Source organism: Zosterops lateralis (assembly GCF_965231275.1).
Source record: "Zosterops lateralis genome assembly, chromosome: 2".
In the NCBI taxonomy this organism is placed as follows: domain Eukaryota; kingdom Metazoa; phylum Chordata; class Aves; order Passeriformes; family Zosteropidae; genus Zosterops; species Zosterops lateralis.
Window position 1 is genome coordinate 15,068,739 of NC_139763.1, and position 24,109 is coordinate 15,092,847.

Consider the following 24,109-nt stretch of genomic DNA (forward strand, 5'->3'; position numbering starts at 1 on the left):
AGGGGGATGATAAGGCCACTTCTGCTGCTTGCTCTGAGGCATTTCTCCTGTCAGACCTACAGCTTTTTCTGCTCAAGGCAGGCTGCATTCCAGTTTGCTCACTAACAACTGATGTGAACATAACCTGAATTGCAATCCAGCCTCACAAAAGATGCTGTGGGCAAAAACTCCTGTCCTGTCTATAAACAGCACTGTGGAAAACAAAAGGCTGCACATTCAACTAGGTAGGTTGGATTCTACCTTTGTTCACTCCTGCACATTCTTCACTTATGTGCATTTACCTACCCATGCAGCAGAACTCTTTAAGAGGTTGTTGAGACAATCTAGCTAAAATAAATCCTTCAAAAGGATTCATTAATGTTAATCACCTCACGAATTCTGTCCAGAGTGTGATGGTGCCAAGGAAATTACCTTACCAGGCTCAGCTGTGGTATCAGTATGAAAGACAGCCAGACTTCATTTCTTAAACATCACTGCTTGCATTACAGCATCAGCTGGTGGCACTAATGCATCACTTCAGTGGTGTTGCCTCTGCAGTGGGAGGACAGATGGCAATAGCAAGAGTTGCCATCTCAATTCCACCATGACTACAGCCTGCTAGAACACAGCACCAGATGCTTTCAGACTTTACGTCAAAGAGGCTATTTTAAGATTCATGTAAAAGAGAAGCTATCTCTCATGAAGGGTTCTGAAACCAATAGCAGTATTTTGTTAAAAAGCATACTGTCTTGTATTTTATGGCCTTCTGGAAACGCCTTTAGTAAAAGAAGATCTTTTGCTTGTAACTAATCTGCCTCTTTCCTGTCTTTGTCAATAGGCAACCAACACAAGAGGGGGCAGCTAAAGAGAAACAGCCCAGTTACCTATAGACAGGTATTTTAACTCAAGTACATGACTGAACAAAAGAGGGAGCATACAAAAATCTTAATAAATATAAGCAGAACTGTTTCTCCCTCTCTCCACACCCAGAGGCTAAAGGCTAAAGAGCTTTAAGCCACAGGCTAAAATTAAGTTTACAAAGAAAAAGCAGGGTTTTGTTGGTTTTTTTTAAAACTAATTCACTTTCTTCCAAGCAGTCAAATACAAGTAAATAATTTAAATGAGAAGGTCCTCCTAAGTCATTCTTCACCTCTTTGGAACCACATAAGTCTCTTTTTGGTGTCAATTTACACTAGCACATTCCCCTTAAAAAGAATTCTGAAACTTGCTAAAGGTAGAATTATACAATCAAGACCATTCATAAATGAAAGAATGAAGTAAGAAAGGAAGAGAACCACAACTCAACTTAGGAGAAGTAATCTTATCTCCACACATGACATTACTTTATCCCTATCTATTAAATTGTTTTCAGTGCCAGTCAATCCTTGGTTTGAGTGCAGTCATATTGCCAGTAGGCAGTCACTAAGGAAACATGTCCACATTGAAATGGTCAACATTATCCCATTTTTCTACTTTTGTTGTTCCAGTTCACACCAGATTAATTCCAAAGGCTCATCTTTACTTTGGTTGTGTCTCTGTTATTTTCTGCAAAGAGCAATATATTGTCAATGACCACTTTACTCTGGTGTCACAAAAAGTGGATGGATCCATACAATGATCAGAAAATGAAGATGTAAAAAGGCTTTCCTTATTCCAGGAAGGTTAGGACAGATCCTGTTGGAATGTAAATTACAAAATTTTCTGTCTCATGTTCAGCTAATGCCCTCCAGGATGCACATCCTGCCCACTCCTGTTTGCCCTTGGAGGTAATGCAGGAGCAGGCTCTGGACAGGGGACAGCAGTGACAGTGACAGTGGTTCTCCCTCAAGTCTCACTGCCTTCTTTTTCCAACACATACTGCACACTGTATACTCACTCTGCTTGTGGGAAACAGACCCAGCCATCCAAAGGCACTGAGTTTATGGCATATGCTAAATCAGATTTCGGGCACTCGTGCCGTTTTGTAATAGCTGCATGCAGTCAGCTTAGTGCTTACAGGAAAGTCTACTGTGTCTGCACACAATTCTCAATATCTGTTCACTTGAATAGCTGAGTACTTAAATAGAGTAACATGGCTGGGCACCTCTGCTCTAAGCCATGTAGCAGAAAGCAGGGCAATCCCATAAAACTCTGAATTTCTGGAAAATGAACATACATTTTGGTCAGATTGCACTCTTGGTATAAAAAAGATGACTAGGAATCCTTCCAGGTTAAAACTGTTAAGGCAGTATCAGTTCTTCCATTACTGCCTTGCAAAGAGATGAGACAGTATTTGGAATCTCTCTTATCCTGTGAAATACATTCCATACTAAAATCATATAATATATTGTTCAGCAACAGAAATCCATAAAACAATTAAATATATCATTGGACTTTAAGCAGATACTGCCAGAAACAGCACTTGAAATTTCACATAGTAAATTAAGTCATAAGTCCTTGAAAAATCAAAAAATACCTCCTCAGTAATGATTCTTTGCTTTTACTATCACACAAAACTTTTTGCCTGTCTTTCCTTTTTCACTGCTGGTTTTATATTGTATTAAAAGAAACAGAACTTGTGTCTTCTTGTCAATTATGTATGAGCTCTGCAAACTTTAAGGTCACCAGAGCCTCTACACTGCACAGCTCACAGGAAACAAGTTCTTAACTCGGTTTTATATTCTTAGTACTACAATTTTATTCTTAGTACTATAATTTAGGGCTTTTCAAAATGACTATCCAATTCCCACTCCTGAGGATTTTTAATATAAACTCTTCCACATGTTTGCCTTCATTTGCCCTTTTACTATACCCACTCTCCCATTTTTAAGGCTGGTAAAAAACCAGTACATTTTCATGTAGATGAACATCAGGAGTTGGGTTATTCTTGCATGGGAATATTTAAGCATCTCATAGCCCATTAAAAAGCTGCTTTAGATCTGTACACAGCTCTCAAAGAAAGACTTGAGAAGAGAACACTCACCACAACTTGCAGCATTCGGTCATTCTGGGCTTTGGGAGCCTCGGTGAGCATCTGGGTCAGTGTTTGCAGCAGGGTCTTTCCCAGCAGGATAACGGAGCCAAACATGGCAACTATTCCAAACACCATTCCTACACTGAACCTGCACAGAGAAGCAAATAGTTCAACAATGAACAGCCACAAGAGAAAAAGGGTATCATCTCTGGCTATGTAAATCTCTGCTTTATAGCACAAGTTATTACACAAAGCACAGGGCAAAACTTACAATTCATCAACAATTCAGTACAAAAACGCTAAAGGAAACTAATAACAATAATATACAATATACTAATAACACTAATAACAGATATTCTCCTTGTTTAATAAATGTTTTACATCCAAACCACACCCTGATCAAACTTCAAATACTTTTATTCAGTTACCCAATACATGTGACCTGCCTGTAGCTATGAATATATAAATTTATATGAATATAGAACTAACATGCGTAATAAATAATAAATAACTAACAGTGTATAATTGGCCACAGCATCACATATTTACAGACCTGGATCAAATGATGGGGCAGCTTATGTACTTATATATAGAAATAAAAGCTTCTTCTGTACATTTTGCATCTTTCTCACAAACAATAAAACAGGCTACAGAACAATAAATGAGACTGAATCTTTTTTAAAGAACAACTAAAAAGTACAACTGCAAGACCATATTAACACCAATTTCTTTAGCTACATTGTTCTTCTCACCAATTTTTCATTAAAATCAATGTTGAAAAAAATTTCAATTCATGTCACTCCACCTAGTCACAAATTTTTATTCAGCATTAATATCATTATCCTTATTTTACACTGTCCTATAGCTGAAGGACGTGATAACTTCTTTTTCTAACTAAAACACCTCACTACCAGTCCTTCTTCCTCTCACAACAGCAAAACTGTTCTCTTAACAGACTTAATGGAGCTCACTGGGAATTAGTAGATTTATTTTAAGGAACATGGACTTGTAATGTTAATTAAAGAGACTAGTGGAAACATTAAATCGTAATAAATGATACACATTAAAAATTGTAATTGATATAGAGCTACTTCAGACTGATTATTAAAAAATCATTACATACTAGAGAAACCAATATGAAGCAGACCTCTCTTTTATTACAATCTCACTGAGAGTAGCAATACAGGAAATGAAAAGAAATTCAAAATTACTCATTTTATGTTATCAGAGCAGATACAAACTAATGCTAGGAAGGCAACTGAAGAAGAGTTTTCTAAACCAGTCCAGAAGCACCCATACTAAACCACCCCTATCTGTCCATTCCCAGCACTGTGCAACCTTTGCATGGAAAGGTGCAGGCAGATAAAACACAGAAGGTAAGCAAGGTGCTTCTGAGCAGGTATCATTGCTGAATGTCTGGGCAATAACTAACTACAGGGTCACAGCTGTCTCTGAATACTTTGTAAACTCTAGTGATTGGGAGAGCTAAGTCTACAGCATTGGGAATGATCTAGGATCCGAGCAGCTGCTTTCAGACCTACTTGTGTATGCAGTATTGCTCATAACAGCTGTGCTCTTCAGAACTATGCATAGTTCAAGCCACAAGTAAAAACAGTTTAAGGATTTCTAGTTTTATAGAATCTCAATATGCAACCTGTATTACATTTATGTATTTTTTAGCAGAGGATAAATACTTACACCGGCACGGTACAATTACAGCAACCACTCTAACTGGTTTTATTGTCAGCCTACTAAAATAACTGTGTCTACCCACTGCCCTTCTAATGCTGAAAGGCACCTATGTGGTTCAGTTGTTGACTCTGACAGAAGAAAAAAGATGCTGAATTTATACCACAAGTAGAGAAATTTTGGTTTCCATCTCCCCCAGCTGTAGAACTGGCGGTTGAAGAGAGCTGTTTGCCAGCGCAGGTGGAAGGGAGAGACGCTCAAGCCGTACGTCAGCAGCCAGTCCTCGTACGACGCCTTCAGAGAGTTGGAGGACTGCAAAACAATGGGAAAACAGTTTGACCAAAACACTCTAGGAAGATTTTGTAACGTGACCAAGCAGTAAATGTGATCTGTGTATATAAAAACAGATGTGTAATTTCAAGGAGATGTCCTACACGTTATTCACATTGTGACATACAGGTAGGTGTGACGTGTAATGTGAAAAAGTTATGCCACTGTTTCGATGTCATTCCCAACAACTGTAGGTTTGTGGGAGAGACTGAGTATCCAAGGGTTATTTGGCAAACAAAGTCTTGAATCATCTTTCCTAGAGTCAAATCACTTTCAGTAGTTCTACTTGCTGGTTAGAAGGCTACAGACTGTTGATGGTATTCTTTCAACATGCAATTATATTCCAATAAACATTTAAAAAACTACAATAATGAAAAATGCTTCTTTTGTCTCCAGTTGAAAAAAACTTTTTAATGCAGATGAGATATGGCTCAGTATTGCAGATACCTGTTAGTAAGGATAAAAACAAGGTCTATTTTCTCAAACACAAATATTATGCCTAAAGAGGGTCTGGAATATCTGACAGGCTAACAAAAAACCACAAGGAATTGAAAATTATTAGCCTATATTGCAATAGCAGTTTTACTATTGTAACTTCCCAGCATTTCAAGATACTTCTAGTAGTTTCAAAGATTTCTCTTGATGAGAAATGTGACCTATAAATGTGACCTATGAATACTTATCTGCAGCATTATCTTGAATTACAGACCAACAGACATAGGTTTTCCAACTGCTAACTTTACTTCATGGTGCCTGCATTCTCAATAGGCTTTAGTCACCTGCTTCATGGAAGCTTGTGTCAGAATCCCAGATGAAGGAGTGCTTTCCTTGGAGGTGAAAGAGGAACTCAGAGGTCAGGAAAAGCCCAGATGAGCCTTGACCCTTCTGTCATTGGGCAGTTCCCAAGGCAGAAGTGTCTCTGACACAATCCAGACAAGTCTTTGGAGCTGTCTGAACTGGAGCATTTTTCCCAAGGTTCCCCACAAGCAGCAGCACCTACTAAAGACACAGAATGTGTAGTTCACAACAGGCTCCCTTCTTCCCCACTAGGAACTTCACAAGTTTCTGGCTGATGTCCGTGGTCCTTTGAACAAATTTAGAACTTGCTAATTCCTTGCATTCCTCTTGCCCTGCACTACAGTGGTGGTGGGGGTTGAGGATCTCATACTGCACAATTGTATTAACAGCTTTCCTCATTTTGTCAAATTAATTAAAACTTGAACACCAGAAGTTTATTCCAAATAACAAATTTCCTCAGATGTGAGACCCATTTACTTGAGCCATTGTTCATGTATCACCTATTACATCATTTATCCTTTCTGCCTATATATTTCTGTGTCATTTCCTTCTTCTTCACCCAACTAATTCCAGCCACGTTTTTGTTCTGTCAACTGAGGGTACCAACAGTAATTTTCACTGTAATGCACTCCCATCAACACCATTCACTCCCTATGGCACCACTAAGTTTAGTGTCCATAATCATATCAGCTTTTGCTAATTTTAACAGAAGAGATCACAAAGGTGATTAGACTTGTACACAATTAGTGATACATAAGCCAAGGAAACAAAGAAAAAGACCTCCTCACATAATCTACCAGATAATTAAGAACAAAACCACATAAATCATTAAGTACCTCTAATATGAGAAACTGTCTTTTGTGAATTAAAACATCCCACCCTATTCATTCACAGAGTCAAAAAACCTCAAATCACCCTAATAAAGTTAATCAGATACACTGATTCGACACTTGGAAGTGTGTTCCTTTTATCCCACACAAATCCCACTTTCTTCCCTAGAAATGCCACAAATTCATCCCTTTGAATTCATTCCAACAACATCAAGCCCCACTGTCCTAGCAAGACATAAGTAAGTATGAAGCTTTCCATGAGAAATATGGAATAACTGACCATACAGCTGGTCAAATGTGGGAAATAAAGGTACCAAAAATTTTTTCCTTTTGTATTTTCCTCACAAGTTGTGTAAACGTTATTCATGATCACTGACTGCAAATGTTATTAATGATAAATGACTGCAAACTTTTGCAAAATATATTAAAAAGCTCTTTGCAAAGTTTAGCTCCTTCTGTCCTGATCCCAGTGGGATCACCACACTTTACACACACCCTCATGCCCTGGGTGCCTCATTTCAAGCTGCTTTTACACAGGCCTTGGCTCTGCTTCGAGATCTAAACGATCTTTGTTAGATTAGTTTTACTATAAAAGCAGTATCTATTTACTTATGCAAGCCTTTAAAATGCCAGACATCTGTTAAATACTCCAGGAGTTCCATAGGTTTTTTGCCAGCAAGCAGGAGTCTTTAACATTCTTCTTTGCTGGTAAAATCTGTGGAAGAGCTCTGAATTATTTCAGCTTCCTGACCTGAGAGCCAACCTCGACTAAATGTGTCTAATGCATCTTGTACTTTTCAGAGAAGAAGGGACAACCTCCTACCCTTCACTCATTCCTGATCCTTTGGGCAGAATGAAATGTGATGACTTAGGATGCTGGGGAGAAGAACTTAGGGGTCTGAGTGATTCCCTCTTACAGATTCCAAGCTTCAATGAAAATGTTGGTGGTAGTGGTACAAATGAGGAGCAACAAGAGAGACTTAACATTCAAAATTCCAGCTTGATTTGGCATAGCTTTAGTTTCCTGATACAATTTTTTTAATTCTAGCAGTATTATAATATATGAATTTATCTGGGCAAAAATACATTTATATGCAGTTGTACTTTCTATACTCCAGTCTAAGAGCCAGACTGCCAAAACAAAATATTTAAAATCTGAACAAAACCAGTGAGGGAACAAACTGATCAAAAAACATGGCACATTGAACAGATTTACAGAATAAACATTAACTACAAGTTACAGCACACATCCTTCTCTCATAAAAATATCACACATGGAAAAGTGCTCCCACATTATTTTTCACTCATGGTCTGTACATTCTCTTGGTATAATTACACTAAAAGTGATTTGAGATTTAAACAGTACACTTAATTAAACAGTGCAATTTTGCTGTGGTTGCTAGCAGTCTTGGGTTGTGACTGGTGGAGATTTAGAGTACCAGCAGAAAAAAAAAAAAAAAAAAAAAAAAAAAAAAAAAAAAAAAAAAGCAACCTGAGCTTCCTAATTATATAAATCTGGTTATTTAATCAAAATTCCATTTCAACTGTGGTACTATCAGTGAAACCTATGACTGAGATGTACAACATGAGATCTACCAGTAAATTCATTGAAACTCAACAGCTCCCACATAATTCCTGGTCATTCCTCCCACATAATCACCTTGGTCAACTTTTAGTTGAAATATCAGAATTAAAATTTATAGAATTGGAGGCATTCCCCCTTCTTTTTTTAGTGTAAATCAGGCATTAAGTAGGCTCCAAATATAGGGTTTGGGTTTTTTTCCTCCCTTGGTGCTGTAAGAAATACAGTGGCTCTCCTTATTTACAAAAGAGAATGATTTTATGGTCGAATGCAGAAAGAGCTCTTCAGTATGTCAGAGATGCAAATGGTCTCAGCATCGTGGCACAACAGGTCTGGTACCTGAGCTCAGCTTTTGCTCCACAGCCCAAGAGTCTTCACAGGCACAAAGCTGCTGCCAAAAGAGCAGCAGCCTCCTGGCTGACCTCCCTGGTGTGTCTCCCTGCAGGCAGAGCACGTTCTTCTGCTTATCTGGCCAATCTTTTCACGTGTTTCAAAACAACACCGGTTTTTCTGGGGGTTTTGTTTGTTTGTTTTAATACTTAACATAGACCTGCTGCAAGAAAATTTAAGAAGTCTCCAGGAAAATGACTGTATTTGTTGCTGTCATTATAATATTTTGCAATTATCAGCTTTCATCGGAGCTACATTTGCTCTCCAATTTGCTGCAGGGGGAGACACTTTTCCAAGTTTTCTAAGCACCTGCATTTTCTTGTATTTCCTCCCATATTTTAGTGACAGGACTGACAAAATGCACATTTTGTACTTTCATATCACTAAGCTTTATCTGCCTTGGCAGAAACAGATGCAGCTTCTGGACTGTAAAATTAAGAATTACAGATCAAACGTTTCATTTCGTTTTCCCTCATATTTAACCAGCACACAGCCTACTTTGCATGCCTTCTTTGCAATTTCGGTCATGTCTTAGAAATCACACTTCTGAATCTTTAAAAAAAGCCCCAAACGCCACCACATCACTTAATGAAACTTGAGCAATGCACAGACGCATCCCAGATACAACAAATTATGTCTTGGTGTGTTTTCTTTTTAAACCTTCCCCCCTATATCAGGAGGAAAAGGATGAGTCTCCTAACACTCTCCGAGGATCAAAGTTTATTTCTTTAAAAAAGCATTCATATCAAGTTCTGTCGCTACTTATTTTTTTCTAGTAAAAACTAAAGACATCCAAAAGAAATAAATATGCATTACATTTTACATTTTTTAGGAAAGCAATCATTGTAAGACAGATACTCTACACCGCAAACTTAAAATGTTTCTTTCAGGTTTTGTTAATATAATAACAATAAACTCCGGACAGCAGATTAAGATGCCACGGAAGCGCTTAAGCGGTATATTAAAAGCTGTTTTCCCTAACTTCTGGCGGCTGTGGTCCTCTAGCACAGCCCGCAGCCCGCACTGTCCCGGCGGCGCTGAGCGCCCGGCGCGGCGGAAGCACAACGGGGGCTGCCCTCGGCTCGGGGCGGGCGGCGCCCGGGGCCGGGATCGGCCCGAGGGAGCGCAGCGGGCCCGGCCCGGCCACGGCAGCGGCGCCCCTGGGCCGCCCGGGGCTCCCGGCGCGGGGGGAACGGGGCCGCCGCTGCCTCCGCCTGGCCCCGTCCGGCTCTGCGCCCTCGGCCCTCACCTTGAGCAGCGTGTCCGCCAGGTACACGGCGCACCAGCCGCCCAGCACGGTCACCACCACCGGCACCGGGATCATCGCGGGCCGCGCCGCACCTCAGCGGGGCAGCCCCGGAACCCAACCTGCCCGGAACCTTTCTCCCACCGGCTCTAATGCCCGGACGGACGCTTCCGGGCAGAACGTCGAGCGAGGGCAGGTGGCGGCGTGACGTCACGGGCCGGGGCGCTGGGCAGCGTCCGGGGCGTTGGGGCGGGGCGCGTGCGCAATGGGAGCTCGAGGGGCGGGGCCGGGCTGAGGGCAGGGGATGCTGATGGCGGACGGGGTCGGGTTGCTCCCTATCTTGCTAAATTTACTTCAGCTGCGTCCTCTTCTGAGTTCTTCGCAGACGCTCCGCTAGAATGAGCAGGAAGCTGCGCGGAAGAATTAAAGTCGTTTGCGGTGGCAAGATCACAGCACATTGTAGAAGCGCTTCAGTAACGAGAAAGTAACAGGGTTCCCTGTAACTGCTGGCCTTCTGTCAGAAATTTAGTACCGACCTCGTTGCGCAACAAAGTCATTCTGTGTGGCTGCCTGTGAGAATGGCTTTTAAGCAAATGTTTCCTGTACCTGCGTTTCTTTCCCAGGCCACTGGCAATGCTAATTCTCCGACCGTGTGCCTGTACTGGGTCTGGCTGTCATGGAATTCATTTTCTCTCGGCAGCCTTAGGGCTTTGCATTGGTACCTGCAGAGGTGTTGATAGCACACTGGGGTTTGGCACAGCATCAGTACTGTCTCTCCAACATTCTTCCCGTCAATGGGCTGGGGGTGGGCAAGATCCTGAGAGAGGATCCTGGGACAGCTGTAACCAAATTAACCAAAGGGATATTCCCTACCATGCGTCATCAGATACAAAAACTAAGAAAAGGAGGAGGAAGCATTTATTATTTACAGTGTTTGACTTCCACAGCAAGTGAGAGAAAACAGCCCTGGGCAGCCTCTCATCATTGGCATTTGCTGGTGCAGAGCAGGAATTGAACTACTAGTGGATGCTGGCTTTTGCTTGTTCTGTCTGCTCAATCCCTTTGTCTTTCATCTCAACTCAGGGATTGTTTTCCCCTATGTTCAGATTTTCAATCATTCTCACAACCCTACTTTTTGATGGACACTGTCTATGTTGACAAATGCCTTTTGAGAACATTGGAAAGAACTTCATTTGGACATAAAATCTGAAGAATTACAGGAAGTGTATCCCTGCATGCAACTGAATTTGGTTTATGCACTGACATAGATGACTTTGAGATGTCCCCAGCATCTAAAAAACAGCCACAGAATATTGAGATCTGATGATTCTTTTCTGCACTGGTTCTCAGTTTAAAAAATTTATCAAATCATTGAGAAATTATGCAAATATGGTTTACCCTACACCTTAGTGGTTGAAAATTCAAGTTGATCCATAGACAAACATGCATTTAATATAAATATACAGACTGAACCAGTGGTGGTCAGAAGCAATGGAGGGGTATTGTATTCAAACAGTTAAGAACATTAATACTTTTTATTAGTGTCATACTCACTGAAATAAAGGAAACTAAAATGGACATGTTTAAATGAACCAGTTGGTGACCAGGTTTTGTAACACTATAGTATTTTTGCTTCTACATTCTGTTGGTGTGCCATAAAAATACAGACTTGAATTTTATTGAGTTTTCATAAAAATTGGAAGTGCAACTAAAAGAGGAATGAAAAATAAAATAAATACACAGTCTATATTTTACTGCTGTAAGGTTTATCTCAAGAAAACAAACAAAAATAAGCATTTTCTAGAATGCAGAAGATGGATGTTCTGAGTGAACTGCCAGCCCCAGTGTTCTGACTTGGGTAACTTGAGCAGGTGTTTTGCCTGTGGCAGAGAGGCAGAGTTTATCCTTGTTCCCATGGAATTAAGTTGTTGTGGACTGTGACACGGAGTGGTTGCATTTTAAAAATGAAAGGTGTTCAGGATTAAAGATTTCCACTTTAGAATTATTTAGGTGGTAGCACAGATGCTGATACACATTTTACTCCTGCCTGGTTTTACTTAGGGCTAGATAGGAAGCTGAAGCAGTAGCCAGGGCAGAATGCCCTGCAGTCACCATGTGAGTGCACAGTGTCCAGAGCAGTTCAGCTGTCAGAGTGTCAGGAGTCACAGCTGCATCAGGGGAGGGCATGGCTGGACCTCAACAGGGCAAGTATCAAAGAATGTTGGAAAAGGTTAAACATCAATCATTATACAAGAGTATCTAAGTCCATTGAAAATGTTTAGACAGAAAAAAAAAATACCGTCAAACAATTACTGATTAAAAATAATTTCTCAAGTAAATACCAAATCAAATCTGTTAATAATACACTAAGATATTATCAAACTCAATTAGTGATTTAGGCATTAGTATCATAGGCATCTTTTTCTAGACATGGTAAATGTATTTATCTTGAGATTAATTAACAGTATATCTAATAATTAATCTCTTCAACTTTGATCTATTATTGAAGTAGATATGTGAATATTCAGATATTGCCATAGAAGACACATTGCAAAATAAAAGTAAAACTAGCCTGAACAGCACTATTAGAACCCCTTATGTTAGAGGAGTTTGCAGGGCTTCAGGGAAATTGTAGCCAATTGCAGTTCATCACAGACTCAGACCTGAAATCAGCTAAGACTTTGATTTTGTCGAGGAGAGGTTGTAAATTTTGCAGTTTGAAGACACTGCAATCAGAACATGAATTGATTGGATAAGTGTTTGAGCCTCGGGGAAAGATAATGGAAGAATTGTAGAATAGAATTTCTAAAAGAATTTTAGATATATTCTGAATATCTTCATCTTTAGGTTGTTGGCCACAGAGATGAGCTAAGGACAGGAAAGGACTGCTGGGATTAAATGTGATTCTGTAAGTGTTTGTGTGCCACTGTAACTTAAACTGAAGGGATGCTTTTACAGAGTACAGGAATGTTTCCAGAATAATTCTCCAAGCCTACCTGAGAATTTAAAGTACAGACTAGAATGCATGAAAGAAGAAATCCATAGGAAAAGATGAAACAGATGGTCCATTAAGCACTTCTGCAGGTTAGGACATTGCTTGTGGATGCAATAGATTAGAATAAAGAAGAAATCTGAGACACAAGAGGAGACATACAGTTACTGGCACACTACAGTGATGTGGGTAGCATTGGTTGTAAAAGTATGAAGGAAAAATATGTTTTCATTACCTTGTTAATATTATTGTATAAAAAAATCTCATTATAGGGGAGAAACTCAGTGGGAATTATGAACATATATGTGTGAGCTTTTAAACTAAAACCCAAAAAAGAAAATAAATCTTTTCATTTTTGCTCTGCTTAAAAAAATGTAAGAGTAGAACATTACACAATTTTATTGGTTTGGGTGTTTTTATGTTCCAATTACAGTATAAAACAGTAATTGCTTTATTTAAATAGAAATGAGGTCAAAATACTCTGTTAAAGTTCAGGATTTGTTTGCAGTATTTAACCTGATTACCAAAAATACTTGCTGGAAAGGTGGGATTTTGATTCTTAAAACAAATTAAATTTGTTCTTAAATCACTATTCACATGAAAACATAGGTAAAGGAAAAGCACAAGTGTTCCTAGAAATATGCCTTTACTAGATTATTCTGCAAAAAACAATAGTTGTACGTGCTTTTTCACCAGCTGTCTCACAGTGTTGTTCTATAGCAAAACAAATGATAGGTTTTTCCTATTGGCTGTCATGTTTGCAGCGCTTACCCATCTGTGTTACCTCTGTTAGGCAAATCTCACCTGGAATTATGTCTTAAAGAGGGTCCTCCAGAGCTTTTGCATTCCAAGGAGAAATAAGTGTCAGACTTTAAAGAAAAGCAAGGAAAATGGAGAAACTTGAGCGATGTGGCTTGAATATTATTCTAGAATACAGTTCCATAAAAATATTAATTTCAGGCTTATGCTACCTGGTTTTAGATTATAGTCTTGGTTGCATCCTCTGTAATCATTTAGAAGTTACACATGACAAAAATCTACAGGAGAACAGCCATTCAGCATTAGCTCTTATGTTAGCCCTTTACAATTTTAAAAGTCTATCCAGGAAAGTGAGTTTTCCTGAATTACAGGAAATAAGGGCTTAGTCAGTGAAGGATGAGACCATGAAAGGCCATAATATCAAACAATTGTTTCAAGGTTTGAGGGAATTTTTTTTTGCTTTAAATTACCTGTGAAGTCCCTATGGACACAATCCCCTATTCTACTGCATAATGCAAAATAAATTGAATAGTTTCAGTCTAACAGGTGTTATTTCATGCCTACTGTAATCTGAAATAAATGTACATGATGCAATCAACTTTGAACCCCAGAACCTGTAGGGGCAGCCTTAAACCCTGGGGAAAGAAGTGTCCCTAGCTTAAGCAGGTCAGAGTGAGGTAACAGTTTGAGACAAAGTAGTGTGTATTTCATCATTTTGTAGGCTGTTAAAGCCTGAAGCATTACTCTTCATAGAAGCATAGATTGGGTGGGGTTGGGAGAGGCCTTAAAACCATCTAGTTCCAATCCCCCACCATGGGCAGGGGCACCTTCCCCTAGACCAGGTTGCTCAGGGCCCCATCCAGTCTGGACTCGTCTGTGCATTTGTGTTACTTGGATGTTCCGAGCAATAGGAATGCCTTGCACAGGATAGACCAGTGAGGATATCCCCAGAACTGTCCACTTGGGCTGCACAGATGGCTGAAGCAGCTCCTGAATTGCTTCATCATGCAGCACAGCACTCAGTTAAATCACCACTAGTTTTGTTCTACCTCAAGGACAGAGGGGAGCAGCTTTGTGATTGCATAGCACTGCACCCAGTGGATAAACTAATTTTAACTGGTGTTCCAGTACTACAAATCCACTCTGCCCTTTGTCAGCCAGAGCACCTGTGAACTATCCATGACAAAACTGTGGGTTTGCCTTACATAGACCACTTTGTGTTAGGGGCCTAAGCTAAGAACATTTCCTTTCTTACTAATAAAAATAAATAGTTCGAGAGTTGGCAGCAGTGAAACAGGGAACATCATCATGGATACTCTAGTCAGAGTATGGTCAGAATCTCACCAACAGCTAGTGGTCACAGGAAACAGAGCAGCCTGCAGTTCTCGGAAGTAATTTCCAAGACAAATAATTTTCAAGCATCACTTTTAGCTCCATATCTTGAGAATGGAACTGTACTTCAAAGAGCTTGTGTTGCACAGCCAGAGGAGAAGGAGTGAAACAGCTTAATATAGGGGTTTTTTCTGGGCTTGTTTTTTTCCTTGTATAGAACATATGCTGGTCCACAACACTAACTCATATGGGTGTAAAGTAAGATGTGAAGATTAAAAAAACTACCTCATCTCTACTAAGAGAAATGCTTTTTGATCCTGGAGATTTGAAAACGTCATTGCCCAGTGGAGCAGCTGGAGGACTTGTCTTTCTGTGCTGAATTATTTTGGCAATTTCTCTCTGAACATTGCAATATTTTTATGGCAGAAGGCCACAGATAATTGAAAAATGTTTCTGTTGCAAATTTGATTCAATAAAAATAGGGTTTAATGGAGATCATGTTTGACTGCTTTATAGATAGGTAGTAGATAGTAGTACTATCTGACTAGTAGATTTATCCATATCTACACCATGGAAAGCATTAATTCTTAATGGCCTCATTTTTTCAGAACATTGGAGTTGTGACAAGGCAAGGATTTTTTCCTTATGGCTCTGGAGAACTATGGTAAGTGTCCTGATACTGATTCAAACTTTAAAAATATTCGCACCCACTGTTTAACCCATCTTTTATTTTCTGTTCAGCAGGTACAAACCAAAGATAGCAACTGATAAATCACATAGAATTCAGCAGGTTGGTGCAGCTGTCCTTGAGTTTGGTAACTTTTTATCTAAAGGCATTAATTTATTTATAATGTCCTTGAAATTCTGCTCCCTCCAGCCCATTTCCTCATCTTATTTGTTCTGTGTGCATCTTTCTACTGGACAGATTTTTAATGTCTCAAACATATATTTCTTTCCTCTCAATATGCCATTCTGATGAGAAATCAGCAGAATTTAGTCATTGTTCTCTTTGTTAGACTTGAGATGATTGCACTCACACAGGGACCATAGCTGCAATTTTTTGTCATGCTTTATCACAATATATGAATAAATTACTTTCTGTGGTGCTAAGTCCCCAGGTCCTTTGCCATGTCTGTACCTAGTTCTCCTATATATCTCTGGGTTGAGTCAACAGCAAAATTCCTTGCTGCAGTCAGCTAAGGTCTTAATCTGAGAAGATCTAATAGTGCACAGCTGATATGATCAGCTGATGGAGATGGGCATCATCAGAGTAAGTGTGTGGTGGGATTAAAAAAGATAGTACATGCTTACTTGAATTATCTTGATTTGTGAAAACGATTAGTAGTCTCTCTGTTGAAAGTTTCAGCAGTGATTTAGTCAGTTCCTGTTTTGTCAAAATCACTTGCTGAGAACAGTATCTGATGGTGCAGTGTCATGTTTTTTGTTTATTTTCCAAGTAATTCTGAATCATTACAGTAGACAGGATATTTACAAAAATCAGCATGTAATTTAAATTTCATATTCCAAGTCTGCCATTAGCCTTGCTCTTTCTTATGCTACCAGCTTAGTCAGATCTAATAGTTAAAATTTACCAGGAGAAAAATGGAAACAAATTTGTTGCTTGTACATCATCATCGTCGTCATCATCATCATCATCGTATTTCAGTTACCGAAAACATTTGGGTAACTAGAAATTTTACATGATACAAAGCAAGAGAATATGGCTTTTGGGTAATAGTGGTCAAAGCTATGATGTTCTAGAATTTGTATGGGTTATATTCATAAGGCAGTTTTCAGAACTTAATATAAATTCATGGATGATGCTAACAACACTATTAATGATGCTGTAACTCTGAAATTCAGAACAAGGTCACTGCAAGCCTTTAATGAGACCATCTCCTTAATACAAGGCTAATTATTTCTCTATGGAACAGTCTGTGATAATAATCATCATGCTTTTCTGTGGAAAAGAAAGAGAGCATGCAGGAGTTGAATTAATATTTAGCAGCCCAGAAATGCCACAGAAACAAAATCAGCTAATTTAGATATGTTTTGTATTGGTTTCCTACCTACTAGATAACAGCAAACATTTTTGCATGCTATTTTATATCATCATTTAAATAACTTGATGTTATTGTTGTTGGCATAACTATACAAGTAAAAACTCAAGAACAGGTGCTTGCTTTTTTTCTTGATATTAAGAAATAGAAATTGGGTTAAATGGGAAGACATTTGCAACCAGTAGATGATACTTCCTCAAACAATTTTTCTTCTGACAAAATCTCTGAGGTTTGATACTCTTTCTGCAATCAATAATTTAAAGCTGCTTTCTGTTAAAATCAAGTGTAGGAATGGTTTGTGATGCCTGGTAAAATTGATAGCTCCACTGTATTTTAAATTTCTCTTGTTCTGTCTGACCACATGTGTCTCAGTACCACTGCTAAAAGTCTCTGCCTTTCATCAAGTGTATGTGCCAAGTCATTATTACATGGATGCATCTTTACTAAGGGGAAGGAGCCCAAGAATACAAGGAAAACCCGAGTGAGTTAGAAAATGGATGGTGAGTTTGTTGGGGTTTTTTTTCAGGGTCCTCTGCATAAGTCCTCTGATAAATCTGTCTGATAGCATTTTACATCTTAACCAATAATTTCAGGTCTTTGACTGAATAGTTATACTAGTTAGACTGCAGTTTTAGTTTGCACATTCTTCATTAAAAAATTCAAATGTATGTAAAAATAGGAATTAATTAGCCAAATACTTAATATTGTGGACCCAATATTCTTACCTGATAATAAACTGTAACTTATGGAGCTAAAATTACAACAGAGAAGCAAAGCTTTATGTTGCTAAAGATCTATAATATGTTGCTACTTACATGGTAATTTAAAGCAAAATTCCAGAAATGTATTTTTTAACTTTTTACTTCCAAGAAGTCTTATTTCAAATGAGCTGAGGTTGTGACTTCTTATGTGTGGGCTTGCATTTTCAACTGTATTACACTGTTTGCATTACACTAAAACATTGTGGACTACAATAGAAAAATAAATTCTTTTGGGACGCTCAGGGAAGTTTTATCTATGCTCATGAGGTTTCTCAAAAAGCAAAACATTTACGTAAGTGTATTAAGCAGTGACAGCTTTAAAAAACAGTTCTGACATTATGCAGTGAAATATCTCAGAGGAGAAGTAAGACACATACACATTTCTGTTAACCATCACTTCACTTTCAAAACTAGTAAGTTGTGCCAGGAAGCATATTAATTAGACAAGCTTCTAGCAATGCCACAAAAGTCTATTTTTAACTATATTGGGATTTTACACTTCAAATAAATGCATTTCTACTATATCTTTTGGATCTCTGTACATGAGACATAATATTTTTATGCCATGTGTGTCAATGTACAGGGCCCTAACTTGCCAGACACTGAATCCATCATCTGAAATGCACATATGCCTCCTTATTTACTTACTAATTCATCTGCTGCTTGTATTTTTACCAGATGACTCTGCAAGTCATGGGGCCGTGCATCCCAGAAGTTATTCAAAGGCAATGATATGCTGCAAAATGGTGCTATGAGTGAGTCTTTTTCTCTTCAAAATCTACTCAGATCTATATTTTCTGATATTAGTGATAAAATTTAAGTTTAATACTTTTATCCTCACAATTTAATACAGTTCAGGTGTGATAGTTACTGGTGTTGGGTAGGTAATACAGACTCTTTTCTTTTTTACACGTCACTAAGACTATTAAATTACTTGTCACTACTGTGAAAATTTGTTGAAGGGAACAGTGTTGAGCTGATATTTCTTAGGCATATTTGCAAGATCAAGAGATTATAAAATCCTAACAGTTGCCTACCTTTGCTTAATTAATGGCACATGGAAGAAAGAATTGTGGATTCAAGAGCTAGTTTGTAATATTAGTATTGTAATATAAATTGAAATAAGTTAATGTACAGGACCATGTTACAAAAATATATTGCCTCTTCCATAGCCTTTTGATACTTTTGTTGCAAATATGAACCTTCAGAAAGAGATATTTAAAGTCACTTACCTGATTCTGGCTTTGCTTTAATGTGGTCTCAACCACCTGGAAGGCAGGGCATTCAACTGACTGCAGAATTTGTTGTTCTAGCCAAAGAACAGCTCTATGAACCCTCTTGGGAACTCTACCACGTTTCAAGTGCAGTAGTCCTCTCATGCCTCAAAGTTTTTGACAACAGGCATAATCAGCCTTTCTGAGGAATAGAGATCTCCTTGGAATGAGCTGATTGCTGTGTGCACATCCATCAGTCCTGACCTACACAATGCACATCCTGGTTGTGTGCCTGGTTCTCTCCCGTCCATCTTCTTGTGGCTGCTTGGGAAGGGGGTGGCTGTAAGTAGTCAGCACTCTCCCAGAGCAAGTCATCAGCTTTATCAGCTTCCAGATGACAACATTTTTGGGATAGAGGGCAGTGGAGAGTGAGTCACAGGCTTAATGAAGCAGCCTGCTTGATCACCTTCCTCTTTGAGATACTTGAAATGAAAAGGGTCATTGGTCAAATGAGTGAAAGTCAAGGGAGATCCTTGACAGTTATTGCCCATAATGACACTGCTCTTGTCACTGTTACTGTTGTGGGTCCAGTGGAGATCAGGTACAGCAGAGGAGTGAGGAAATTCATTCTTGTCAGGATGCACAGATGACCAGGAATCTGCACTTCTGCAAGTGGAAGCTTGAGGATATGCCCCACACACAACTTGTTGTGAGGTCTCCATCAGTAGCTGTGATTAACACAATACTCCAGCCAGCATGAGCCCAACTGTGTAACTTTTACTTCTCCCATGAGCTATAACGACTCTCTCTACCACACACACACACACATACACACACACACACACACACACACACACACAGACTCTCCTCCTTGGGCTGTTCTTCCTGCCCGTGCCTGCAGGCTCAGCAGCTGGTCCCTATGGCCTGGCATGCACAGGAGCCCTTCCCTGTGAGCAGGGCTGTCCTGCAGGGGGAAAGGCTCTGCCAGCACCCCAGCGCAGCTGCTGTGTGAGTTTGCTCCCAAAGCAGCAGCAATACAGTCACGTTGGTGTGTCATTCACCTCCCCTAGATAGCTCCTCTGAGGTGACTTCTTCGTAATTACGTCTTCATAATTATTTCCTTCTCTGTGTGGCGTAGGGAGGCACACACTGCCCCAAATGCCATGGGAGGAGTTCTGTGTTACCTACTACTGCTGTATGCCTGGCACTTGGGAAAAGCCCGGGATGACAGGGAGAGGGAGGGCAGGAAAAGGACCTAAAGGTGTGTTCCTTCAACACCTCCTGCTTGACAGTTGAGCCCTGCTTTTACCATGGTCAAGTGTCACAGGGGACCAAGTTACAGAGTGAATCAAACTCTATATTTAGGAAGAACAACTGGAAGCTATGACAGGAATTCCCTTTTACACTTCGCTTCTCTGCTGAGTCCCACTCCAGCCTGGAGCAGCACTCAGTGCCGTCCAGGCTGAAAGCATCGGAGCTATTTCAGACACATTAAAAGGGTCACAGTCAATACCTCAGCTGATAGAAGAAGGTACCTCTTTCAGCATCAAAAGGAGGTGTGCATACTCACTTGACGGTTTGGACCTTTTTTTATATAAGTAAATAAGTTAGCTAATCTTGAACGGGTCAATTAAAATCTTGAAAGACCCTTGTGAAAACTCTTTAGTAATTGCTGTGAGTTTACTACAATAGTTGTGGGTTTCTGCCTATTTTAGTGTCTCATGCAGTGTATCAGAATATTCAGAGCAGATTGCTATTGCTTCATAGTCTGTGGGGTTCTAAAGATTTAAAACAAAAAGTCACTTAAATACCTCATGACTCATAAGAAGCGTGTATGAGTTTAAATATTGTAGTACATAGGCAGATGGTTATTGTTTTCTATATGTTTTTTATAGTTAGGGAAATAATACATTATGGTTTTAATGTAAGAGAGATTTCTTTCACTAAGCTTAACAGGCAACTGTAGCGAAGATTATTGTGTATGTGTTACAGAAAATGTGACCACATTTGCCTAGAGCTTGTAGTAAGTTTTCATGTAACAGGCTGAAAGCTGCAGAATAGGGGTTTTTCTTCTTTCATTGTACTGGCTGGGTCTCAGTCGTGTAGTTCCTGTCAAAGCCTTTTAATAAGATAATACACTGCAGTTCTGTCTCCAAAATGCCCGTTGTGCTTGATGCCATGTATGCAGTGGGGGGAGAGGACAGCTTCCAGCTGGGGCAGGGGGAGGGCTCTTACTGTTGTCTGTGTGCTACTGTACATCTCTTGTGTGCATTACAAAAGATGGCATTATGATATCTCATCGTATTTAAAGCAAATTGAATAAATCAGCTTATTATCTTGCTGCAGCCATGTCATAAATTATTTTTAGCAGAGAGACAGAAGATAGGTTCCTTTGTTTTACAAAGTTTTGCTTCAAAACACTCATTTATTTCACTGCAGTAGTCCTGTATTTCACAAGTAGTCCTGCTCCTGAGTACTTTCACTGCAAATCGAGGGAATTTGCAAGGGAAGGCTGCCATAAACCAGCTCCAAATTGAACTAACGTTGCCATTGCTTTCTAAGTTTGGCTCAGCATGCAGCCCATAAAAGGTAAAAGGTAAGGTGTGGGGAGGCTAAAAAGACACCGGGGAATACAGGCTGTGTGTCTGCATTTCTCTGCCTGCCAGAGATGTGAAATCCTGCTGTGGAAATGAGGGTGAAATGGGATTTTTTTCAAGTTTGCAGAGCTGATTGGAGTACCAGAAATAACTTAATACCATCAGTGCAGCACTCTTGACTCTCTCTCTGAGACACATGGTGAAAGAACAAAGGAATTTATAAAAACTAAGTAATCACTTCTGTAATGCTTCTGTAATCTAAGGTTTGTTGTCCTGTGATTGATGGCCAGTATTGCTCTGTAAGGAATTCAGGGAAGGGAGGGAAAGGGAAAGAGCCAGAGATCTATTTTTACTCAGTAGTGTGCTGTTGTCCTGATTTCTCTGGCGGTAATGAGGACAGCATGGTCTGGTAGGAAAATCACCTCCTCCAGAAGCAGTCCTACACAATTGTATCATGCATCCGTCTTTAGGAACTGGTGTCTGATTGCAGTCATTTCTAACACTGACTGCTTGTGAACCCACAGCACCTCGCTGAGGAGCACTAATGCTGTGCTTGTTTGAAAGCTGAGGTTCAGGGTAAATCCTTGCCTTTTATCTCTAAGTGGTCCAAGAGGTGTGTATGGGTGTTTTTGCAATGCATAGGCATTCTAGATGAAGTACATCTTAGCAAGAGTTTGTGGCAATCCTTGGGAAATAGATCCACTGTGTTTCAAAATGTTTAGTGTTATTTTACTGTGCTTTTGTTTCCATTTTTCATTCTGAATAGAAAGATGAGAAGTTGATTAAAAATTAATTTAACATTCTTTATTATGACTCCTATTTTCCCAATCAGTTGTGGGATTGTTTTGTGTTTATTTTGGAATACAGTCACTGATCAACAGAACAGTTATTTATATGCCTAATAAAGATTTTCAAAAATAAAGGACACAAAGTGTAGTAAATCCTTTTCTGTTTTTGAAATCTGTTTGAATTTTGTCATGAACATCAGTGGCTGAGATTGCATCCCCTAAAGTGAATTCTGAAGTTTTTTAAACTCCTTCTCATTTTAAGATTATATATATAAAACCACAATATAAAACTCACTAAAAGAATGCTGGTTTTATTTTGCACAGTGGGATTTTTTCTGATTTATTAATTTAGTGGAAGCAATTTAAACCCAAAGCAATTTATCAACATGATTTTCCCCTGAATGCTGTGTTGGTTTGGAAAGCACTTTTTGCAGCTGAGAGTGTGACCAGAGGGAGACCTCTATTGGCAGGTCATTGGTACTTTTAAATCTTCTCGGTATCGTGCACAGACCGAACTGATGTGAGAGTATACAGGAGAAAGTCTTCGAGTCAGTCCCAAAAATAGGATTTTAGGCTGATACTGCTGATATTCCAAGTTGAAGCCAAGCTACAACTCATCTATATGGTTTTTTGGGGACTGCCTCATGTGGCAGTTATACTGTTTTGAGTACCCAAGTCTTTGACACACTTTTCATTTCTCAGTGTATTTCTACTATTCTCGCCTATGTAATTTATTTCTGTTCTCATTACTTCCTGTCTAAGGTTAAATACAGTATCAAAAATGTGCTGTGGTTTGGTGGTGATCAGTGACTTCTCTGGTGAATTAGTTTCTCAGCTTTTAGAATTACTACCTTACTTTGCATTATAATAGTTAAATAACAACACTTTGATGAAAGCCTAGTTAAAATCTAACTTCTCAGTGGAGAATAAAAGGCTGAGATGGTGGTTCAAATAATCTGGTAAAAAATGTCTTCCTTTTTACTTTGGTGTATTTCCCTTTGCTATTGTATATTAATACTTTATCAGTCCGTATTTCTCCACCTGCAAAAAATTATATGGAAAAATATGTTGTTTTATCTTATTGCTAAAGATATTGCTAAAGCAATATCTTATTCTAAAGAAAATTTATTAATCTATAGGATCTAAAATTTTGAAAGGAAGCTACTTTGTGCACTAGCAATTGTCAAGGAGAACTTTTCTGTTTGACCATCTTCATCACTTTCAGTCCACAGACATTTAAAGGTTTGCAAGGATTTGTGAGTCAGAAAATGGTTATAACTGCATTTATCAATATTTTCTAACAAGTTATGTTTTATTTGAGAGAAGGCTTAAACTGAAGGTTCTAATAATTCCCACATACATACTGTGACAGGGCCAATCATACACTGTTTATCCTCAAAAGCTTCGCTTAATTCTTACTCATTTTACAGTGATGTTAAGGTTTGAGAGATTCCTTATCTCTACTCATTATTGTTTTTAATGTGAAAGAGATAGCTTCATTTGTGGCTATGAAAGATTAATTGGTGAAGCTCAGGTGTTCTGTCTCCTTCTGATATCAGAAGGAATAACTAAACAACTTGGAAACTGAGATGGAAACAGGAGCTGGGCAGATGAAATGGATGCCTGTCAAGAGGCAGCATGGGTTAAGTTCTATCTTATCTTTCATAGCTATCAGAATGTCAGAGCCTGTAACACTTTCCAATTTTGCTTGCAGGGATAAGCCTCTGTCGTAAAAATGTCAAAACAACCAGCATCACATGTCAGAGCCATTCAGGTAAGAGATAGCATTTATGTTTTTAATATAATAAA

General features: G+C 39.1%; 2 protein-coding genes across 8 annotated transcripts in view; one reads left to right on the top strand and one right to left on the bottom strand.

The window, feature by feature from the left end:
• The window catches only part of MBTPS2 (membrane bound transcription factor peptidase, site 2), a 41,290-nt gene extending 31,330 nt beyond the window's left edge, over positions 1 to 9,960 (bottom strand). For 2 of the 3 annotated variants that reach the window (XM_083854578.1, XM_083854580.1), the window contains exons 1-3: positions 9,801 to 9,960; positions 4,785 to 4,933; positions 2,942 to 3,080 (exon numbers count right to left, since the gene is read on the bottom strand). In XM_083854578.1, the coding sequence (XP_083710704.1) occupies positions 2,942 to 3,080; positions 4,785 to 4,933; positions 9,801 to 9,875 (363 nt within the window). In that variant the 5' untranslated portion in view covers positions 9,876 to 9,960. Of the gene's footprint in view, positions 1 to 2,941; positions 3,081 to 4,784; positions 4,934 to 5,730; positions 5,849 to 9,800 lie in introns of those variants that run through there. The other variant, XM_083854579.1, reaches the window with a different exon arrangement.
• A 5,539-nt stretch (positions 9,961 to 15,499) lies between these two features.
• SMPX (small muscle protein X-linked) overlaps positions 15,500 to 24,109 on the top strand; it is a 45,059-nt gene continuing 36,449 nt past the window's right edge. For 2 of the 5 annotated variants that reach the window (XM_083854832.1, XM_083854833.1), the window contains exons 1-2: positions 20,337 to 20,471; positions 24,015 to 24,074. In XM_083854832.1, the coding sequence (XP_083710958.1) occupies positions 24,036 to 24,074 (39 nt within the window). In that variant the 5' untranslated portion in view covers positions 20,337 to 20,471; positions 24,015 to 24,035. Of the gene's footprint in view, positions 15,545 to 15,621; positions 15,671 to 20,336; positions 20,492 to 22,568; positions 23,260 to 24,014; positions 24,075 to 24,109 lie in introns of those variants that run through there. The other 3 variants (XM_083854836.1, XM_083854835.1, XM_083854834.1) reach the window with 3 other exon arrangements.